Below are 24,036 nucleotides of genomic sequence, written 5' to 3'. Positions count from 1 at the left end.
AGTAAAATCTGTCACTTTAATTATAATGGATTTGTTTTCTAACATTTAGTATGGTCCCTATCACTTAATTGGAAAATACCGCAGAATTGGTTTTATCCTTTTTATTATTGTATCTTTAAATCCACGAGTAAGGGAGGGGTAAGAATTGGTTTGTCTGAAATTACCAGTCCTGACAAATTGTGTTTGCCTACCCACAATATAAAAATATGCCTGAGTTTTGGTCAGGGTTTGCAGGTTTGCTCAGACAGTAATTACATTGCAATGGCTAAGCAGTTATAAGCTCAGCCTAATTTCACAAATGGGTAGGCTGGCTAACATATTGGTAAAGATCTTGTGGTTCCAACAGCGGCTAATGCTGCAAAGTTAGCCGACATTGAGGGCCACAGTGGCATCACAACTTCTGGGGATCCCCCTTATGCTGAAATCTGGAAGCTGTGGTGCACCTGAGCCCACGCTGATTGTTCTGCTAGGACCTGTCAGTGTGAAAATTTCAGCTAAATACCCAGTGTTTATACCACCTTTTTCATGTTGATTAGGGCTTCTCCTAGCAGATGTAAAGCCTGCTCAGCTTCACAGCACTTTAAATCAACAGGGGTGTGAATACACTCCCGCTCCCCCACATCGCCCCCCTCCCCCCCCCACCACCAATGGCACCCTGGCCCCTCAGTCTTGGCATTGTCAGAAACACCCCTCCATCAAATGCTGGGGGTGTGGCGGGGAAGCGGAACGGTGGGTGGTGAGGATGGAATCCGTGAATTTTGGGGGTGGGGGGAGTTGGGCGTGCAGGGGGGGAGCAGCAATTAAAAGTACAAAATTGAAAATCGTTAAAAACTACTTATTTATCAGTGAGCTGAAGACAGACTTCAAGAGGTTGTCTTCAGCTTGTGACATTAGAAGGGGGTGTGGCTTCACTGGCAATGCGTGAAGTCATTTCAGTCCTTGAACAGTCAGTTCATCCTTGGACCCACACGCAGCTGGGAGAGAAAAGGTAGGGTCATAGTTTTATTTTATACAGGGGGACGCCTCTGCTTCGCCACTGACCACAAGGTCCAGGTCATTGAAATGTCTAACACTGTAGAAGTGTAGCTTAAAGTACAGGTGCATTATGGTGTACTCCTGTTAAGTGTGTAATTGGTCAAATTAATTCTGAATTCTTCACGAGAGAATAAATAAAAGTGTCATAATTAGTGCCCCGGCCGATGTTGAGCATTGTTCAAGTTCTCCATCAGACTTAATTTATCAATGTCGGTAGGTTCTGGATCTGTGCCACACTGTATGTTAAATCTCACTTCCTGACGCTTTCTGCTTCTTTGTCTTCTTGAGGGCAGGAACACAATTATTTCTCCTGTCAGGATATATGTTAATGTACTACAAAAATATCAGTCTCTCTGCATATTTAATTGTAGAAATTGTAAACATTTTTTCTCTTCCTATGCACAGATGTAGAAGAGATGGAGCTAAGCTACCATGAAGTGCCAATATATGTAAGTATTTCTTTTGTTGGTAGCTATACTTGTAATCTACTTTAGCCCTACAGCCCTCTGACATATCTGTGCTCGCCAAATTCTGACCTCTTGAACATTCCCAGTTTTAATTGTTCCTCCATCGGTGGCCATGCCTTCAGCTGCTAAGGCCCTAAGTTCTGGGATTCTCTCCCTAAACCTCTCTGCCTTTCCATTTCTCTCTCCTCCTTCCATGTGCTTCTTAAAATCTACCTCTTTGACCAAGCCTTGATCGTTTGTCCCAATAATGTCTTATGTTGGTGGCGGTCAAATTTTGTTAATGCTCCTGTGAGGCGACTTGGGATGTTTTGCTCTAAGTTGTTATTGTTGCTGCTGCAGCTGTTTGATCAGTCTGTCTAATGGTTTTTATGGTGATGAAGATGGTTGGTGCTAGAAAATGGAACTTTCCCCATTTTAGGCAACCAGTGTCATTCCAGGTCCGGGATGAAGGTAAATGTAAAGGTCTCCTGAGTTTCAAAGGCAACAGCCTAGAAATTCATTGATGCCGTGCGTGTCTTATAGGCATAAAATGGGAACCTAATTGTCCAATGAGGCAAGCGGTCTGTGTATGCACATTATTCAGTGGAAATGTGCTACCCGCCATATTGGGTAAGGCTCAAGCATAGATGGCCAGAGCCCACATCTGGAACAGATGTTCACACCTTTGCATGTGAAAAGAGGGAGCCTAATGCCTTTTCTTAAGACCTTTTCCTGAAATTGGTCTGTCCTAAACATTGTGGTATCAGCCCAGCTTGAAAATTACAATTGACCCAGCAGTTGCAATGTTTTGGGGAGAGATTTCCAGATTTTTATTGACTTTTTGTGTGAAAAATTGCTTCCTGATTTTTCACTGAAATGGCCTTGCTCTAATTTTAAGGTTATGCCCTTACTCTAGATTTCTTCACCAGACCAAATTATTCCTCTGTATGTGCCTAATCAAATACCTTTATCATAAGACCTCAATTAGATCACCCCTCAAATGACAAACCCAAGTAAATAGCAGGTCACTCGACTGATACCTGGGAAGGGGGGTGTGCAGTTACCTTCCGAGGAAAGGTTGGACAGGTTGTGCCTGTATCCATTGGACTTTAGAAGATTGAGAAGTGATCTTATAAGGTCCTGATGGGACTTGACAGGGTGGAAGCTGAAAGGATGTTCCCTCTTGTGGGAGAGACTAGAACTAGGGGACACAGTTTAAAAATAAGGGGTCTCCAATTTAGGACGGAGATGAGAAGAAATTTTTTTCCCTCACAGGGTCATGAACCTTTGGAACTCTCTTCCCCAGAGAGTGGTGGCAGCAGGGTCAATGAATATTTTTAGGGCAGAGGTAGATAGATTCTTAATCTTTGACTCCCTTGTTAGTCATCGGGTGTGGGCGCAATGTGGAGTTGAGGCCACAATCAGATCAGCCATGATCTTATTGAATGGTGGAGCAGGTTCGACGGTCCAAGTGACCTACTGCTCCTAATTCGTATGTTTGTATATTGTACTGTTTGGGCAGGTTTAAAGTAACTTGGGCATCCTCTCTCTCTCTCTCTCTCTCTCTCTCTCTCTCTCTCTCTCTCTCTCTCCCTCTCCCTCTCTCTCTCTCTCTCTCTCTCTCTCCCTCTCTATCTCCCCCCTCTCTAAACCTCCACCCCCTTCTCTAGACCTCCCCCCATCTATTTTGACCCCCCCCCCCCCCCGGACCTCCCTACCCCCCCCTTTGACCTCCTCACCCGTCTTTCTTGACCTCCCCCCTCTCTCTGGACCTCACACCTCTCTCTGGATCTGCCTCCCCCCCCCCCGCCCCCTGCTCTCCTGGACCCTACCCCTCTTCCTGGACCTCCCCCAGCTCCCTGGACCTCCCCCCCACCCCCTCTCTCTGGACCTCCCCCCCACTCTCTCTGGACCTCCTGCCCCCTCCCCCTTTCTGGATCCCGCCGCCCCCCCTCTCTGGATCCCGCTCCCCCTCTCGGGACCCTGCCTCCACTCTGGATTCCACCCCCTCTCTTTCTCTGCTACCCCCTCTCTCTCTCTGCTACCCCCTCTCTCTCTCTCTCTGCTACCCCCTCTCTCTCTCTCTCTGCTACCCCCTCTCTCTCTCTCTGCTACCCCCTCTCTCTCTCTGCTACCCCCTCTCTCTCTCTCTTTGCTACCCCCTCTCTCTCTCTCTCTGCTACCCCCTCTCTCTCTCTCTCTCTGCTACCCCCTCTCTCTCTCTGCTACCCCCTCTCTCTCTCTCTCTCTCTCTCTCTCTGCTACCCTCTCTCTCTCTCTCTGCTACCCCCCCTCTCTCTCTCTGCTACCCCCCCTCTCTCTCTCTGCTACCCCCCCCTCTCTCTCTCTGCTACCCCCCTCTCTCTCTCTGCTACCCCCCCTCTCTCTCTGCTACCCCCCCTCTCTCTCTCTCTGCTACCCCCCCTCTCTCTCTCTGCTACCCCCCCTCTCTCTCTCTCTGCTACCCCCCCTCTCTCTCTCTCTGCTACCCCCCCTCTCTCTCTCTGCTACCCCCCTCTCTCTCTCTGCTACCCCCCCTCTCTCTCTCTGCCACCCCCCCTCTCTCTCTCTGCCACCCCCCCTCTCTCTCTCTGCCACCCCCCCTCTCTCTCTCTGCCACCCCCCTCTCTCTCTCTGCCACCCCCCCTCTCTCTCTCTGCCACCCCCCCTCTCTCTCTCTGCCACCCCCCCTCTCTCTCTCTGCCACCCCCCCTCTCTCTCTCTGCCACCCCCCCTCTCTCTCTCTGCCACCCCCCCTCTCTCTCTCTGCCACCCCCCCTCTCTCTCTCTGCCACCCCCCCTCTCTCTCTCTGCCACCCCCCCTCTCTCTCTCTGCCACCCCCCCTCTCTCTCTCTGCCACCCCCCCTCTCTCTCTCTGCCACCCCCCCTCTCTCTCTCTGCCACCCCCCCTCTCTCTCTCTGCCACCCCCCCTCTCTCTCTCTGCCACCCCCCCTCTCTCTCTCTGCCACCCCCCCTCTCTCTCTCTGCCACCCCCCCTCTCTCTCTCTGCCACCCCCCGCTCTCTCTGCTACACCCCCCTCTCTGCTATCTCTCTCTCTCCCTGTATTGCCTGCAGTTCAGAATCGGCCTTCACCTTCAGGCAGAAAATTCTCATCTCAGAATAACTCCTTATCTCTGAATTGTCTGTATTTGAAAGCCTGTGAAGCTGCGATGAGTGAGAGCTAACAAAGACAGTGCATCACTGAAGATCCTTTGTTAAGGATTTTCAGACAACTACTGTGACCAGAGCTCCTTCTTCGCATGCAGGAATACCAAATTGACAGCGTCAAGACCTTATCAAACTTTATCCTTTTTCTTGTGTTCCCTTATGCCAACCTTGGCAGAGACCTTATTTGTCTTGTCCTTCGTTTTGTGTGCATGTGTAGGGATTGTTAAAAGGGGTAAATCTTTAACTTTCAGATTGCAAATTGTATGTTAAACAGTTTTGCAACTTGTTTCAAAAAAGAGGTTTCATTTCTGGTTAAAGTCTTTGTTATTCTGGTCTAGCAGTAGTGAAGGTAAACAATTGGCCATTTTGGCGCATGATTTAAACATTCAAACTTATGGTGTGACCTGTGGAGCAGTGGGGCTAGAGAAACTGTGCACTCCTTCCATCCTGGCCATAACATGAGAGAGACAGATATGAATAAAGTAGGAAATAGTAAGGTATTAGGGTTCAGTGACAGAGGGGAAGTAATACATTCTAAATTAGGGTTATGGTGAATATAGGTGAATACGCAGAGTGTGATAAATGAGATTGGTGTAATCTGTAGACAACCAACTAGGGTGGGCAAGATGTAGAGGAACAAATTTGCAAGCAAATTATAGAGAACTGCAAGAGCTGTAGAGTAATTATAATGGTGATGTTAATTATCCAAATATAGATGTGGCCATCATTTTCCAATCTTCTTTAGACTGAGGGGTAGGGCCAGAGGACTGAAGAATTGCAAACGTTATACCTGTTACAAACGTCAAATGTTCAAAAGAGGTTGTTGAGCTAAGCGCAGTAACTATAGGCCAGTCTGCGCAGAAGGAGACCATTTAGCCCATCATGTCTGCACCTGTTCTCTGAATGAGTAATTTACTTAGTGCCATTCTCCCACCTTCTCGCCGTGACCCTGCATATTCTTCCTTTTTAGATAACAGCCTAATTCCCTTTTGAATGCTTTGATTGAACCCGCATCCACCGCACTCTCAGGCAGTGCATTGCAGACCTTAAACACTCCCTGTGAGAAAAGGTTTCTTCTCATATCACTTTTACTTCTTTTGCGAATTACTTTAAAACTGTGCTCTCTTGTTTTCAATCCTTTCAAAGGGGAAGCTTTTAGAAATAATAATTCAGGACAAAATTAATAGTCACTTGGGCAAATGTGGGTTAATTAAGGAAAGCCATCATGGATTCATTAAGGGAAAATCGTGTTTAATTAACCTGCAGGGGTTTTTTGAAGAAGCACCAGAGAAGGTTGATAAGGGTAATGCTGTTGATGTGGTGTACATGGACTGCCAGACGTTATTTGATAAAGTACAGCACAACAGACTTGTGAGCAAAGTTAAAGCTCATGGAATAAAAGGGATGGTACCAACATGGATATGAAATTGGCTGAGTGACAGGAAACAAAGAGTGGAGGTGAATGGTTGTTTTTCGGACTGGGGGAAGGTTTATAATGGAGTTCCCCAGGGATCAATGCCAGGACCCCTGCTCTTCATGATACATATTAATGACCTAGACCTTGGTGTGCAGGGCACAATTTTAGAATTTGCGATGATCTGAAACTTGGAAGTATTGTGAACTGTAAGGAGAATAATGTAAAACTTCAAAAGGACATAGACAGGTTGGTGGAAGGGGTGAGTAAGTGGCAGATTAAATTTAATACGGTGAAGCGCGAAGTGATTGATTTTGGTGGCCAGAATGCAGAGAGACGATATAAAATGAAGGGTACAATTTTAAAGGGGTTGCAGGAGCAGAGGGACCTGGGTGTATATGTGTATAAAACATTGAAGATGGCAGGGTGGGTTGAGAGAGCTGTTAATAAACCATACAGCATCCTGGTTTTTATCAATAGGGGCATAGAGTACAAAAGCAAGGAAGTTATGATAAACCTGTATAAAACATAGGTTCAGCCTCAAATGGAGTATTGTGTTCAGTTCTGGGCACCACACTTTAGGAAGAATGTGAAGACATTAGAGAAGGTGCAGAAAAGATTCACGAGAATGTTTCCAGGGATGAGGAACTTCAGTTACATAGATTGGAGAATTTGGAACTTTTCCAAGGAGAAAAGTAGGATGAAAGGAGATTTGTTAGAGCTATTCAAAATCATGAGGGGTCTGGACAGAGTAGATAGGGACAACCTGTTCCCACTGGTGGAAGATCAGGATCCAGAGGGCACAAATTTAAGGTAATTGGCAAAAGAAGCAATGATGATATGAGGAAATACTTTTCACCCAGCTAGTGGTTAGCATCTGGAGTGCACTGCCTGAGAGTTTGGTGGAAACAGGGTCAGTTGAGGCTTTCAAAGGAGAATTGGATCATTGTCTAAAAAGAAAAAGTTGTAGGGTTACGGAAAAAGGCAAGGAAGTGGCACTAGGTGAATTGCTCCTTTAGAGAGCCAGCACAGAGATGATGGGCTGAATGACTTCCTGTGCTGTAACCATTCTAAACTGTGATTCTATACGAGGCATGATCATGACTTTGTAAATGGAGTATGGCAATGATGACAGGAGCTTTACGTTAAAGTGTAAAATTAAAATTGGTCAAGCAAGACAAAATTCTCTTCCCTCACAAGGATCTAGACATATGGGATGGATTCCCTGATAAAGCAGTCAATGTATTCTGAGTACCTTTTGAAAAGAAAAACAAGATGATTGTTGGAAGTAAGGAAGATCACGACAATTGAGTGCTCTGTTCTTGAGACCATGGAAGAGTCATGGCAAGGAAGGCAACTGGTCTGTCATGTGCAGGATATTAAGTTAGATATGTATTCTGGAAATGTGCTTCTTTTACTTTGTGGATGTGAAATTGTTGTTTAGAGGTTATGCTGGGGAAGGATTGACTTTGCACCACGTTTCTTAAGGAGATTAGATGGGTGGGGTGGATTCTATTCGAGAATGCCAAGTAGAAGGAAAGGATTAATGGCATACAATTACCCTTTCTTGCTCAGTTTGCTTTGAAAGCCTGCCAGGAGACTGCTTTCGTTTAATATCAGATTTATTAGGGGACCGAGTGGTGCACTGGACTTGTAGATCATCCTTTCACTCTTGGGATGCAGCTTAAATACAGCCCCGACAGAGGAAATAGACTTCTTCCTCCTCCTACAGGATTTTAAGGGAGGTTTGTGGTCTTGAGCAGACTCAACCTTGTTTCTTGAATGAAAGACTGAATTTCAAAACTTTTAATGAGTTGGCAGATAGTGGATGGTCTCCATCGCCACAAGGAAGGATTTTTTTTCTTGGGGTGGGGTGGGGCTGGAGGGAATGGGTGGTGGAGCCCTTCTCTAAGTCATTTAGAGCTGCAGTTTTTAACTCAGCTGTCTAGACTTGCCTTAATTCACTGTGATATTCTTCAGCCACTCCTTCACCTCCACATTTCGATGCCCAGGAATACAAACGTACAAATCAGGAGCAGGAGTAGGCCATTTGGCCCCTCAAGCCTGCTCCGCCATTCAATAAGATCATCGCTGATCTGATTGTAACCTCAACCCCACATTCCCGCCTACCCCTGATAACCTTTCACCCCCTTGTTAATCAAGAATCTATCTAGCTCTGCCTTAAAAATATTCAAGACTCAGCTTCCATTGCCTTTTGAGGAAGAAAGTTCCAAAGACTTATGACCCTCTGAGAAAAAAATTCTCCTCATCTCTGTCTTAAATGGGCGACCCCTTATTTTTAAACAGTGACCCCAAAATTCTAAATTCTTCCATAAGAGGAAGCATCCTTTGCACATCCAAACTGTCAGGTTCCCTCAGGATCTTATATGTTTCAGTCAAGTCTCCATCAAGTCATTCCCCTTGATGGGGTCCGCATTTTTGTTCCCTCAAATTAAGGAGCACAGACTTGAGCCTTGTAGTTGCACAACTGACTTAGATGTCTGTTATCAGATCTGGTTGGACCATTTTGAGTACCATTAGGCAGAGGAAAGTGTGGCCCAAACTTGATGGTTTTGGAGACCAGTATTTGTAGGATCATCCTGGAGAGCTACGATAATCACCAATTTATATTTTTCACTACCAGCAACCTTCTTTAATCACCTCTGCTTCCCTCTACCCTTCTCTCTGACAATAAATACAAAGAGTTCATAGATTTTTTTTTTGTCACTAAAATGCCATCTGTTCAGTTAGCCTCTGTCCTTTTATCCACCGAGCAAATCACCTTCTATGCAGCCCCTTCCCTACCTCTGAACAAGCACCTCTCTCCCGCCTCCTCATTTTATTTCTCTTTCCCTCTATTCTGTCTCTCTCTCTCTCTCTCCATTTGTTTTGCTCCCCTTGTGCTGCCTCTTTAAGCTCACCTTGTTCATGAGACCCAGCTGCTGCTTGCTTGACCACATTCCAACTAAACGTCCCTCCTTGGTGCCTGTGCTAGCTGAGGGTTTACATGGTTTGCTCTGCTCAGATATGATTCCCTCTCCCTTTCTAAACTCTCATCATCACCCCTCTCAAAAACCTCGCCCTTGACCTCTCTTCTTGCAAACCTACCACACTTTCTTCTTAGAAGTCCTTGGATGTGTCTCCTTCCAAATTTGAGCCCACCTATACTGCAGCTCCCTGTTTGAATCTCTCTAATCTGTTCTTGCCACCAGAAAAGCCCTAACTATAGTCGATACTGACATCCTCTATGATTGATTGTGTCTGTCGTACTTTGTTCCTTCTAGCCTCCATGTGGCTTTTGTCATGGTTTAGCACATCATCATCCTCCAAGGCCTCCTTCATGTTGTCCAGCTTAGTGGAATTTGACTACTCAGTCCCCCTCTGCCTCGGCCTATCTGAAACCCGTGCTGAAACCCTCAGCACGGCCGTGTTATCTTCTGTAATTAACTGACTATTCTAGTGCTTCTCTAACTGGCCTCCTATTCTCCAGCTTCCATAAACTGCTTATCCAACACTGCTGCCTATAAATCTCACATGTTCATTACCAATGTCCTTGCCAACCTACAATGGTTCCTGGTCCCCTAACATTTAATCGTCTCATCCTTATGTTTAAACTGTCCATGGCCTCATCCTCCTTTATCTCTGTAACCTTTTCCAGTCCTGCAATACCCCTATCCCTGGAACTTTGGGTTGTGGGGGATGGTTTAAACTAGATTGGCAGGGGGATGGGAACCTGAGGGCAAATTTAGAGCAGGGGGGATGGAGAATTAGTGAGTGACTCTGAAAGATAGAAGCAGCACAGGTTAAAAGAGTAGAGCACAGGAATTTGGGAGTGTTAAAAGGTATATATGTAAATGTGAGGAGCAAAGTAAATAAAGCCGATGAGCTGAGGGCACAGATAGACACATGGCAGCATGTTATCATCGCTATAACAGAAACCTGGCTTAAAGAGGGGCAAAAATGGCAGCTCAACATCCCTGGATATAGAGTTTTCAGGCAGGATAAGGAGGGGGATAAAAAAAGTGGGGGTGTAACATTATTGGTTAAAGAATCAATTACAGCTGTGAGGAGGGATGATATACTGAATGAATCATCAAATGAGGCCATATGAGTTGAGCTCAAATTAAAAAAAGAGCAGCCACACTGCTAGGAGTGTACTACACACGCCCAAATAGTAGGGAGTTAGAAGGGCAAATATGTAGACAGATTTTTGAGTGCAAAAACAATAGGGCAGTAATCATTGGGGACTTCAGCTACCCTAATATCAATTGAGATACGAACAGTGTGAAGGGCACAGAGGGCGCAAAATTCTTGAACTGGTTTCAAGAGAACATTTTTAGCCAGAACGTAACAAGCCCAACGAAAGGGGGTGCAATTCTTGATTTAGTCTTAGGAAATGAAGCTGGGCAAGTGGATGAGGTAGCAGTGGGAGACCATTTTGGAGATAGTGATCATAATATAGCTAGATTTAGCATCATTACGAAAAAGGTCAAAGATCGAACAGGAGTAAAAGTTCTAAATTGGGGGAAGACAATTTTTACAATAGCTGAGAGGCGAGCTGGCGAGAGTGGACTGGATGCAGCTATTAGAAGGAAAAACTGTCAAATCAGTGGGAGGCATTCAAAGGCGAGATTCTACAGGCACAGTGTAGACATGTCCCCACAAAGAAAAAGTGTGGTACTGCCAAATCTAGAGCCCCCTGGTTATCCAGAAGTATATATGCCAAGATAAAGCAGAAAAAGAAAGCTTATGACAGTAACATTAGACTTAATACTGTAGAAAGCCTACAAGAGTATAGAAAGTACAGGTGTGAAGTAAAAATGGAAATTAGGAAGACAAAGAGAGGATACGAAAAAATATCAAAGAAAATCCTAAGATGTTTTACCAGTACATTAAGAGCAAAAGAATAACTAAGGAAAAGGTAGGACCTATCAGAGATGTACATGGTAACTTGTGGGTTGATGTAGAAGATATGGACAGGGTTCTCAATAAGTACTTTGTCTCTGCCTGCACTAAGGAGAGAGATGATACAGACATTCTAGTTAAAGAGGGGAAATGTGAAATATTAGGTACAATAAGCATAGTGAGAGGAAGCACTGAAGGGACTGGCATCCTTGAAGGTGGATAAATCACCAGGGCCAGATGGATTGTATGCCAGGCTGATGAAGGAAGCCAGGCAGGAAATAGCAGACACTCTGAGGGTCATTTTTCAATCCCCACTAGATACAGGCGAGGCCCCAGAGGATTGGAGGTCTGCAAACGTACCATTATTTAAAAAGGATGCAAGGGATAGGCCGTAAAATTATAGGCCGGTCAGTCCGACATTGATGGTGGGCAAGTTATTGAACACCATTCTGAGAGACAGGATAAACTGTCACTTAAAAAGGCACGGATTGATCAGGAATAGTCAGCATGGTTTTGTTAGGGAAGATCATGTCTTACTAACTTAATATAATTTTTTGAGTCAGTAACAAGGAGGATTGATGAGGGTGGTGCAGTGGATGTTGTCTGCATGGATTTCCGTAAGGCATTTGACAAGGTCCCCCATGGTAGACTGGTCAGGAAAGTGAGATCTCATGGGATACAGGGGAAGGTGGCAGGTTGGATCCAAAATTGGCTCAGTGACAGGAAACAATGGGTAATGATTGATGGATGTTTTTGCGAATGGAAAACGGTTTCCAGTCATGTACCACAGGGCTCAGTGTTGGGGCCCATGCTGTTTGTTATATGTATTAATGATTTAGAATTAAACGTGGGAGGCATGATTGGGAAATTTGCAGATGACACAAAAATTGACCGTGTAGCTGACAGTGAAGAGGATAGCTGTCGACTCCAGATTGATATCAATGGTTTGGTTGAGTGGGTGGAGAAGTGGCAAATGAAATTCAATCCAGAAAAGTGTGAGGTGTTGCATTTAGGGAGGGCAAACAAAGCAAGGGAATGGGAAGTTATTGAGTGGGGTTGAGGAAGTTAGAGACATTGGAGCACATGTCTACAGGTCCTTGAAGGTGGCAGGACAGGTGGACAAGGTGGTTAAGAAAGCATTTGGAATGCTTTCCTTTATTGGGTGAAGTATCGAATACAAAAGCAGGAACGTAATAATGGGACTGTGTAAATTGCTGTTTAGGACACAGCTGGAATTTTGTGTAAAGTTTGGGTCACCACATTACAGGAAGGGCATAATTGCTCTGGAGAGAGTACAGAGGAGATTTACAAGAATGTTGCCAGGGCTTGAAAACTGAAGCTATGATTAGAGATTGGATAGGCTGGGATTGTTTTCCTTGGAACAGAGGAGGCTAAGGGGTGACCTAATTAAGGTGTACAAAATTATGAGGGACCTAGATAAGGTAGACAGGAAAGACTTGTTTCCCTTAGCTGAGGGGTCAATTACCATGGATTTAAGATGATTGGTAGAAGGATTAGAGGAGACATGAGGAAAACCTTTTTCACCGAGAGGGTGGTGGACGTCTGGAATTCACTGCCTAACTTGGTGGTTGAGGCTGAAGCGCTCAACTCATTTAAAAGGTATCTGGATCTGCACCTGAAGTGCTGTAACTTGCAAGGCTATGGACCAGGTGCTGGAAAGTGAGATTCAAATGAGCAGCTAGTTTCTTTTTTCTCTTTCTGGCCAGTGCAGACATGATGGGCAGAATGGCCTCTTTCTGCACTGTAACTTTTCTATGGTTTGTGGAGTTGGGAGACTACACGGACATTTAAAAATGACAGTTGGGACATGATCCCAGTATTCCTGGCCCCATTCCCGCACCCCCAATTTTCACCAACATGGGACAATGGTGCGGGCTGGTGTGGGTTGCAAGCCTGCACCCTGCATTCCTGACCTGGCCAGAGCTGTTGTGGGGATAGGCTTCTCCTAGCAATTTTCATGGAGTCAGGGCAGCTTTTTAAGGGCTCGTGGTTTATGGCTCCTCAGAGGTGTCGTGAACCATAGATTGGATGTGGGAATCTTTATGAAAGGTAAGTTCAAAAGGTCTTACCCATGCCTCCTTGCCAACCTATGCCCCCCCCCCCCACCCACCCCCATGGTCCCTCATACCCTCCATGACAACCTATGCCCCTCCATCCAGCCCCATGGCCCCTCCATGTCAACCTTTGGCACTTCCATGCCCATTTACCTAATATACACTCTGTGCAGAATCACTGAACCCTATAGTAATAATAGCATGTGTGAAAATGCTTTAAAAGACAATAATTCATTGAGTAAAAATTGCTTTTACTACAGCCCTATAAAAATGTCAATCATCTAGACCCTTTAAAGAATCAGTACCAGAAACTGCAGGAGATTGAAACCTCCATCCAATGTAAATAAACATTGTGCAATTGACAAAATAGATTAGAGGGAGAGAGATAGCTGCCAATCAAGCAGTATTTTCCCTTGGGTGTAGCTGTTTCAAAAGGGTAATGGATGTCTGGGTTCTCAGCCAAGCATCATTATGCATTCTTGGCACCAGCCACCCCTCAGAACAAAAATCACACCTTTGCAGGCACATTCTCCTGAGGTGGGTGCGCTGAGCCGGGAAATTTCCCGACTCTTACCCACCTCGAAGATGAAAATCCAACCCTTTGTTCCTGTTATCATCTTGTGCTTCCTGCTCCTTCCCAAGTTTTTGCTCCACCATTAGTGTCCATGCTTTGAATTCTTAGACTCCATGGCCAGAATTTTCCCGTTGGCGATTTGGGGGCGGGGCCCACTCGCTGACGGAAAAATGATGCGGGATGACGTCGGGAGGTACCCCCAACGTCATCCCGATCCATTTAAATTTTTAGGAAGGCGGGCGGACAGCGAAATCAGCTGTCTGCCCGCTGACTTGTCAATGGCCAATTAAGGCCATTGACAGGATAATTAAGATAATTAAAGACCTGCCCATCCAACCTTAAGGTTGGCGGGCAGGCCAGGAGCCCCAGCGAGCTTCTGATAAAACATGAAACCTCATCCACTGGCGGGATGAGGTTTCATGCTCGTGTTTAAAAACTTTAATAAAGTTTCAGTGCTTCTTATTAACATGTCCCATCTCGTGTGACATTGTCACATGAGGGGGACATGTTAATAATGTTTTTATTTTTCTATTTTTAGAGTTTTTTAACCTGTCACTAATCTCCCTGAGACAGCACTTAGTCTCAAGGAGATGTGTGCTCTTTCACGCGCATGCGCGAAAGAGGGCACTTTGACAGCTGGGGAATCTCCCCCCCCCCCCCTGCACAGGAAGGCCCCATTTCGGCGGTGGGGTCCGGCTGCCCATCAAGGGCAAAATTCTGCCCCATGATCCAACATTCCTTTTATAAATCCCTCTGCTTTTCTGCCGCCTTTTATTCCTTTAAGACTTCCCTTAAAATGTACCTCCCTTGATTAAGCTTCTGGTCACCCCTCCTAAAATCTCCTCCTTTAAATTGGCATGCTCTGTAAAGTGGGATGTTTTCCTACATTAACAACATATGTGCAAATTATTGTTGGCATAGTGATGTTGGAAAAATAATCACACCACTGGTGTAGTAAGAGATGCTTCTTTTGATGTGTGGATTTAAACATGTCATAGAGACAGAAAATGTTTGCACTGCACTTGGATGGGATGTGCTCAAGTTAAAACTGGGCACCTGCAGCAGCAAAGTTTATCACTTGGCTAAAAACAAAATAAATTATGCATAATTGTGGCATCAGGTCATGTGTTTGTTTTTTGAAAGTAACCTTTCTGTTTAGTTTTTAAAGTGTAATTTATGTACTTGTAGAATACTGTCTTCTCTAAGAACCTGTGTCAAGTCAAGAATAGATTTGGATAATTTTGAAAAATAGTTCAGTTTACAAGACATCAAATAGAATTCTTATCATTAAAAAACTGGAAAGACTATAAAAACTGTGTTTTGATAAATAAGCTTACAGTTCAAATCCCTACTCCCTTCCAACTTTACTTTAAAAACAAATCCAAATGTAAACCAGCTAGTTCAGGTGACAGTAATGGTTTCTCTGGTCTTACCATATCATCACTGAATTGGAAGATTGAATGATTTATGCAGTTGTTAAAAACCCATGTTGTTCTACATTATGCAACTCACTCTGAGATTACCACTACCCTGTGCAGTAAATGATTTTATTTTAAGAGGATGAGTCCCATTTTTTTTTAGGTATTTCCTTTGTTCCCTGTGGTTTTATCTTGTCGCTCAGTACCACCTCCAGCCAAATGGGTGTGCAGACGCGTCCATGTGCACCTGTTTCCCGGTCTCTGTCAGTGCTATTTAAAACCAGTGCCACCTGAGAGCACTGCAGGGTGATCATTCCTATGTTTGGACAAGCAATTTGTTTCTTAACTCCATCCCGCCATATCGTAATTGAGTATGTGAAAGACAAAGTACCAGCTGCACTTAATCATTGTATGTTGAAGCTTCACCTCTGTTGGCCACTGTGCTGGTGCTGTAGAAACTGTTGTGATGGCCGTTTGATCACAACAACAATTTTGTTCACATCACACAAAAAGGTTACATTATAAGAGCCGGAATTTGAACCATACCGTATTAGATGACGTGCTCAATGATTCAGGATTTGCAAACCTGAGAAAGGGTGTACTATTATCAATGGATTCTGACAACTACAGAAGGTGCTCCTGTGGTTTATGACATTAGAACCAGCCCAAAAACCTGATGTGCTACACCCACTCCAACTTATTCAGGCAAAGAGCATTGTTCTCCAATTGCTGACATTTTTCGGAGAATGGATCCAATCAGAAAAGGTATTATTTTGGACAATTTGTAAAAGCCTTGTGATGGGTCAGAAGGAAAATGAACTTTGTAGGTTGACTGTGAAAATGGTAATTTGACCAGTAAGCATTTTTAGAGGTACAACCTTGGCAATCTACAAAAATTTTCTGTATTTTAAAAATTAACTACTGATAATTTGATATAAGGAAGGCCCTATATGTAGTTTAATTTCTTAAAATTCAGTAATGCCCACAGTGCATCAAAGTTAATGTAATTAATGAATTTAACAAATTTTAGGTAGTCAAGTGGTTGCTGTATTAAAAATTGACTCTACTTTTTGTAAATGATTGCAGCCAGCTTGAAGAAATTCGCAGGTATTGTAACATGTCCTGTTTTTAGTGAATGTGAGATTGAGATTTTGTAGGCGTTTATTCTTCTGACTTAAGAGTAAAGTTGTAATGAAGCTCCAACAGTTGATTGAAACCTTTTTGCCGTGTTCAAAGAGGAAAGCAAAAATGGAGATCATTTGAAAATATTGGTGTGTAGTTAGAAAACTGGTCAATGTTCCTCCCTTAACCAGTAACACCATAAAACAGGCAGATAATGTGCTTATAGTGCACTACTAGCTACCCTGACAAATTTTAAGATAATCGGTCAAGCTCGTAACATGACTCATTTACGCTTATTAGAAACAATATACATTCATATGCATGGACCCATTCTCTGCAAACAGAAGGAATATGTTCAATCCTTGCGTCTTTTTTCCATTACCCAGGAGCTTGGCAAGCCTGTAGTTCCCTGTTGCTTTGACCATGGCAACACCTCGGCCAATCAGGGTCGACTTGCCACCTAATCAGCCAACCCTTTTCTCCTGTAGTATAAATTGTTGTGATCATTTGAAATTTGGTGTTCTTCTGTTTGTCCTGAAGAATACAAGATAAAAAACTTCGGCAACATGTCTCTCTTTTCAGCAATATTCAAAATTTTAAAATCTCTATAACCTGGCGTCTGATTCCACACACCTGATTTCTGTCATAAGCCTCATGCGGCATCTGATCAGAAGTCCATGTATGCCATATCTGCTGCATTGTCTATATTTTTTTCTTAAATTCTTCAAAGAATTTGATAACGTCAGTTAAACGTGGGGCAGGATTTTGGTGGGGGCAGTTGGGAAGCCGACCACCACCCGCGATCGGCACCACATCGCGCTTTTACGTGGGCGGGCCAATTAAGGCCCGCCCAGCATGGAACGCGAATGGAAGCGCTGACTATGGCCTGTGTGGATAGGGGGAGGAGGGCGAGCAGGCCTAGCGCGAACTTCATGCATGCACACGAAACAGTGCTTCAATCTCCCTGAGGCAGATGAAGCGCTGTTTAAAAAAAACTAATAAACAAAATAAAAATGCCACATGAGCAGGGACATGTTTTTAATTCAAGTGTAAAATTTTAATTTTATTTTTATTTGCTTTAGGAAGCTTCATCCCGCCCGTGGATGAGGGTTCCTAAAAAGTGCAAAAGCCGCTTGGCGTTTTCACCTGCCCGCCAACCGCAAGGTTGGACGGGCAGCATAAATTTGAATTTAATTACCTTTTTAATGGCCTTAATAGGCCTTTTAATTGTCGGTGGGCGTGCTGCCGGCTCTGGCGCACACCTGCAGAATGAAATATTGCAGGACTACGCAATGACGTTGGGACCCTCGCCCAACGTCATCGTGCATCATTTTATGCTCAGCTGGGTCGGGCATGCGCCCACCCACCAAGCTCAATATTCTACCCACGGTATTTTTAAAAGTTTGCACTATTTTTGATAACATGCTCCATCCCTAGCTATTTTGTAACCCATTCTTTTGCCAAAGATTTTAGTATTTGTGTTACCATCGACATTAAGCAAACTGGTCCACGGGTCCTCTGGATTATTTCCATCACTTTAGGGAATGCATTTTTTGTTTGTCAGTAGTTTGGCACTATTCCTTTATCCACTGAAAATATATTGATACTGATGCTTCTGCTGTCTCCCTTATTTCTTTGAGTATCTGTGAATGGAATCCATTTGGACCTGGGGTCCTGTCTTCCTTAATTATGGCTAGTTTGTGTACTGTCTGCTTTCTTTCCACCATAGGTTTTGCAATATTGTACTGACTTCTGCTGTTATCATTTCTTCTTTGCTACTCTCTTCAGTGAAAGCTGAAGGAAAATATATTCAGCATCATGCCATTTCAGCATCATCTCCTGTAAGTTTATCTAGACTAAATTTTTGAATGCCCCTGTTAGGTCTCTTCTTAACCTTCTCTGCTCTAAAGGAGAACAATTCCAACTTCTGCTTGTTCTTATTTCATAGTAGAATATCTTTCAGTTAAACTCTATTGAACAGTCCTCTCTCTCTCTCTCTCTCTTTCTCTTTCTCTCTCTTTCTTTCTCTCTCTCCCAGTCTACACTGAGTAATACCTAATACTTGCCAAATACTCGCAGAGGAACAAAGGAAAGCTCATCTGTAATTACCTTTTGAAGAGCACATAAAGCCATTTTTTGTCATGGAAATGTTTTAAAAAAAAAGGTCCTGGCTTTCATCAATCCTATATGTCTGTTTCCTACAGATTGTTTGTTTCAAATGGCTGATAGAATCAGGTAATCTTATGACACAGAAACAGACCATTGGCTCTATCAAACATGTAGTCTGTACTCATGTTTTCCTCCAATTGCGTCACCCATTCTCAGTCCACATCCCCTCGACTGTTCCTCTCTCTTGAAACAGTTATCAAATTCCCTTTGCCAAAGAAGAGTTGATAAATTATTTTACAGTGATTTATGGTAGCTATTCCAGATTCTAACCACCTCTGTGGTTTTTTAAATTCCAAACTTTTTAGTGGTTATCTGAAATTTGTGCCCTATCATCACTGTCTCATTGACTAGTGGAAATAACCTTTCATTATTTACCTAATTATAACATGGTCAAAACAATTTCACAATCTTAAAGTGTTTTGTCAGATTACCTTCTAACCTTCTTGGCTCTAACGAAAAAGGCCTGAAGTTCTCAAATCTGTCTTCACAACTGTAACCAGTCCATCCATGGTATCATCCTGTCATCGTTCTAATTAATCTACATTGCACCTTTTCTATTGTTTTCATACCATTCCTGTAATAGGGTGATCCAAACTGTAAAAGTTACTCCACTTGCAGCTGAACAGAGGTTTTCCATCAATCTAACTCCTGGCTTTTGTACTCTATGCCTTTAGATTGAAAACCAAGGATGTATTTTGTCTCTTTTATTGGAACACCTGTTTGCTGAATTAAAATGCTTAGTTTCCTATGGGTTAAGTGAGTTTCTAACATCAAAAAGCCTTTGCACTGCACTCTGTTGCATATTCGTTGAAAGAGAATAGAAATGTCATTTCATTTGATTTGAAACATATTTTTAGGTTTGATTTATTTTGCGCACTCAATGTGATCCCAAGGCTGCTGGGCTTGCTTAATCTTGCCTTTCTTGGCCGTTAGCCAATTTTGACTAAAGTCTATAGCCAGGCTTTTGGGCTTGAGTACTATTGGTCCCAAGTGGTGCAAAAAAAAATCTCTGTTACAGTTTAATACACCCAAAAGCTGAAAATGCATAAAGAACCTTGAAGTTGGATCAGTTCAAATGGATAGCATTGAGGAAACTCTGAACAAGTAGTTCGTAATTAATTCCATTTGTAAAATGAGGTGGATTTACTGAATTTAGAGTGAGTTTGCAAAATATTTATGACCTTTGCAACACAAGCATTTCAAGTAATGAGTGCCATAGGCAGAAGCGCAGAAACCCATAAATTTAATATCTCAAAGGATAACTAGCAGACTTGGAGAAGAATGGTAAGCACGTTGCATTTCCAATAGCAGGTGCGTATGTTAGTTTTTTTTAAAAGTGTTTTTATGCACTTTTGATTCCTTTAGAAAGTACAAACCATCCCAGTCTGGCACTAATCACTAATTACCATAGAAACATTGAAACCATCTGAAATATTTCTAGGAAGTGAGATGTCGGTGAAGTTTCCTGTCTTAGTCACGTTACTGTGCTGTTTCTTTGTTTCTAAATGTCTTCCTGTGTTTTTTTAAAAATACATTGTTTTGTAGATTGTTTTGGCATTTTTAGGTTTTTTTTAGTGAAAGGGATGGATGTAGACAAAGCCTAAGCCAGCATTACCCTATGAATAAGTTACAGCAAAGTTGCAGCACAATTCTTGACATTCACAAGGTGAATTTTGAAACATAATGATGCAATGGTCAATAAATGGCCTGTGGCCTTTAATAATTTTTTGACGAGATTTCGAATATGCTGTGTCTGAAAGTATTTATAGTTGACAGTTTGCACTATACTTGAAAAGTGCACATCAAAGGATTACTGTCAGCAGTAAAGGAACAGCCGTTTTCCATTGCCACTTATTTTCACATTGTACCATCTGTTAACTGGCTTAAAAATAGGACTCAGCAGATTCAAAGCTGCAAAACTGAAGACAGTAAAGGCAATACACAGTGAGGCTGCAGTACTTGTTTTCATAATCCTCAAATTTGTAACAAATTCTAATCAATATTTTGAGGTTTCTGCATTTTCTATTGTGACTATTTCTTTGAATTCTGATTTATTGCTGGAAACACTGAGGTCAGTGGCAAAGCTAAATTTTTTAATCTGTGCCCGTGTAAAATGTAATTTTGCCCTGTTTTTCGGAAGGGGCAGGTGTTTCTAAAATCCTTGTTCTCAATGCCCTCTGACCCTCTTTTTTTTGGATTCAGGCTGCTTTGCACAAACATTACATGACAATGGCTGGGGATAGGCAGAGAAGAATAAGAGAGTTTAATAATGAACCACATTAGTGAGATGTACGAGAGACAAATGGATAAATGGTGGCCGCCGCATTGTTTTGTGCAAAATTTATGCCTCAGTCTTCTGATTCGCTGCATATGGTTTTGGGCTTCTTGGCCTAGATGGATTTGTACTCACAGTCGAGGAGAAAACGTCACAAGAACACTTACCCCCATTTTTCATAGCCTACCACCTTCTATGATCTCTGTCTGCACAGAAGGAGCAGGAGATTACAAAATTCATGCGCTCCTATAGAATCTAACAGAAGCACCTGAAAGCCCCACAATAGCCTAACTCCAATGTATGGTCAAGAAGGTAAGTTTAGTGGTGGCTTTTCAAGGGAGAGAAGCAGCAATGCGAAGGAGTTTACGGAGTGATATTAGAGGCAGGAGTTTTTGGTCGGCATGTGGGGGCGGGCCCGACACGCCGACGTGTAAAATGACGCGCGATGATGTCGGGCGTGTGTTCCAACATCATCACGCTGTCTCACAATGTTTTGTTTGGCGGGTGCCTGCCAGAGTCGGCTGCGTGCCTGCCGATATGTAAACGGTTTATTAAGGCCATTAAGGAACTGATGAAGATAATTGTTAACGCTGCCCGTCCAATGTTAAGGTTGGCAGACAGGCGAAAAGGCCAAGTAGCCTTCACATTTTTTAGGAAACCTCATCCACGAGCGGGATGAGATTTCCTAAAGCTTTTATTAATTAAATTTTAAAAATTTCATAAATATAAAAACATGTCCCATCTCATGTGAGAGTCACATGAGGGGACATGTTTAAATAAATTTTTAAACCTTTTATTCATTATTTACAATAGCTGCCTCAGGGAGATTGAAGCACTCTTTCGCGCTCATGCACGCTCCCCCCCGCCAAGCCCGCCTGCTGCCTGAAAAATTCAGGCCTAGGTGATCTGCTGTTTGTTTTTCTTTTTTTTCTTGGGCTACTAAATGATGGAGTATGTATCTGCTGAATTCAGCCAAATTCAACCTCATCGTCACTCCGTATCTAACATCTACATAAACAATTTCTAGCAGAGGTCATTGGGTGGCAATCGGGAGCGAGAACCTTAACTAATATTTCTCATCCCTGGCTAGGGATGCTAAATCAATTTAAAGACTACTGCCCCATATCACCCATTTTTACCTTTAGAGAGAAAAGCATTTTTACAAACTTCCAATTTAAAAACTCCCCGACTTGTATGGAACTAGTTAGACTTCTGGAACTATTTCATCTTCTCTTTTCACTTTCCCTTCCCTTTGTGCTCTCACAGTTTGACTCAGTAGGTTACTACCTGGTTTCATTTTTTAAATATTACCTCTGACTTTAAAGGTAGATAGGTTTACTTTGCTACCTCTGCATGTGAAATATTCTCTCTCGTTCCTCATTTCCCAAATGAAGATCTCAGACCTACTTGATACTTCCCATTACTGTTATGAAATAACAGTACACCACCAATATCTTCTTGCTGTGTACAATTAAATCACTGTGCAAAGCTTTCCAGCCAGTATAAATTTGATATGTGTATGAGAATTAAATCTTGTACTTATTCTAAAATGGTTTCCCATGTAGTGTGAATGATTAGATACTTTTTATGTTTTCAGGGGCAGCAGTCTATGCTAGCAGTGTTTGAAGAGACCTGCCCTTTACCTGAAGATGCACAATTGTACTTTGTGTATGAGGGCTCAAGCCAGATGCATGTAACTATGGCACAGAGACTTAATACGAAGACACTGGAGTCAGTCGTTCCGGGTAAGTGTACAGAACTGGATACGTTATTGAATGTGATGTACAAATACATGCAAATACTTTTTTAATGTCTGATTTGTGTGAACATGTAGATGGTGAAAAGTTTCTGTTCCCTTGTATCCAAAACTGATATTGAGATTACTGTCGGGGTCTTTTTTTAATCAAGTTTAGCGTATGCCATTCATTTAGGAAATTGTGAGATTGGGAATTTAGACTTCCAAGGAAATATAATTAAGCGTGTATGACAACAGCATCTTATATTTATAAAGCACCTATAACACAATAAAATGTCCTGCAGGAGTGCTCACACCTTCACAGGAGTGTTATAAAATGAAATATGAAAACAAGACACATGAGGAGATAGTAGATAAGATGACCAAAAGCTTGGTCAAAGGGGTAGGCTTTAAGGAGTGTCTTAAAGGAGGAGCTTGAGATAAAGAAACAAAGAGGTGTAGGGAGGGAATTCCCAAGTATAGGACACGGGCAACTGAAAGCACGCCCACTAGTGGTGGAGTAATTTAACTGGGGGAGGCTCAAGAGGACTGGAGCGGGTGGAGATTACAGAGATGGGGGGGGGGGTGAAAGTGAGACCATGGAGGGATTTGAAAGAAGGATGAGAAATTTAAAACCAAGACATAGCTTGACTGAAAGCATAGTGGTTATGTTACTGGGCTAGTAATTTAGTACTGTATTTGTCATTTTCTGTATTCATATTTATTCATGGGTTTTGTTGCAGGTCACGATACTCTGGAAGAGACCTGGGCTTTTTTTTAAATTCATTCGTGGGATGTAGGTGTCGCTGGCTAGGCCAGCATTTATTACCCATCCCTCATTGCCCTTGAGAAGGTGGTGGTGAGCTGCCTTCTTGAATCGCTGTAGTCCATGTGGTATAGGAACACCCACAGTGCTGTTAGGGAGGGAGTTCCAGGATTTTGACTCAGTGACCTATTTTCGAGTCTAGTTCCAAAGATGCGAGTTTAAATCCCACCCATGACAGCTTGGGAATTCAAATTCAGTTACTTAAATAAATCTGGAATAAAAAGATAGTCTGTTAACCATGAAACTACCAGATTATCATTAAAACATATCTGGTTTAGTAATGTCCATTTTTAGGGAAACAAGTCTACCATCCTTAACCTGTTTGGCCTACATGTGACTCCAGACCCATAACAATGTGGTTGATTCTTAACTACCCTCTGAAATAGCCTAGTAAACCACTCAGTTGTACCAAACTGCTGCAAAGAAGTATAAAAATGAACCCGCAATCTTCTGACTCAGAAGTAAATGAGCCAAGGCTGATACTTAAATATATTTATATTATTTAATATTGCATTATAGCCAATTCTGTATTTGTCATTTTCTGTATTCATATTGATTCATGGGTTTTGTTGCAGGCCACGATACTCTGGAAGATGTTACAGTTTCCGCCTGCATGTGTACAGAAAGAAATTCAGTATCTATCCTTGGTTGCAGTAAGATAACCTACACGGAGGATATAGCTTCGAAACTAGCTCAGGTTCTGGTTGAAAGTGCTGACACGGTGACTTGCACGAGTCACCTGACTCTGCTTGAACGATTTGGCCTAACTATAGAGGCTCTGCAGTCTTTAGATGAGAAGATGACTGCTGCTATTGAACACCTAGAGTTACCACCATCTTGGAATCTGCTTGGAAAGTGGGCAGGACAAGGT

At 42.9% G+C, this 24,036-nt stretch overlaps 1 protein-coding gene across 5 annotated transcripts in view; it reads left to right on the top strand.

Annotated features, from left to right (window-relative positions):
- Positions 1–24,036, top strand: part of arhgef28a (Rho guanine nucleotide exchange factor (GEF) 28a) — a 551,732-nt gene that overhangs the window by 83,378 nt on the left and 444,318 nt on the right. For all 5 annotated transcript variants that reach the window (XM_078564027.1, XM_078564009.1, XM_078564018.1 and 2 more), the window contains exons 2-4: positions 1,441–1,484; positions 22,202–22,349; positions 23,741–24,034. In XM_078564027.1, coding sequence (XP_078420153.1) covers positions 1,452–1,484; positions 22,202–22,349; positions 23,741–24,034 — 475 coding nt within the window. In that variant the 5' untranslated portion in view covers positions 1,441–1,451. The remainder of the gene's footprint in view (positions 1–1,440; positions 1,485–22,201; positions 22,350–23,740; positions 24,035–24,036) is intronic.

Source organism: Cetorhinus maximus, chromosome 2 (genome assembly GCF_964194155.1).
Source record: "Cetorhinus maximus chromosome 2, sCetMax3.hap1.1, whole genome shotgun sequence".
Taxonomy (NCBI): domain Eukaryota; kingdom Metazoa; phylum Chordata; class Chondrichthyes; order Lamniformes; family Cetorhinidae; genus Cetorhinus; species Cetorhinus maximus.
Note: the sequence above shows the minus strand (reverse complement) of the source record. Positions and strands in the feature narration are given on the sequence as shown.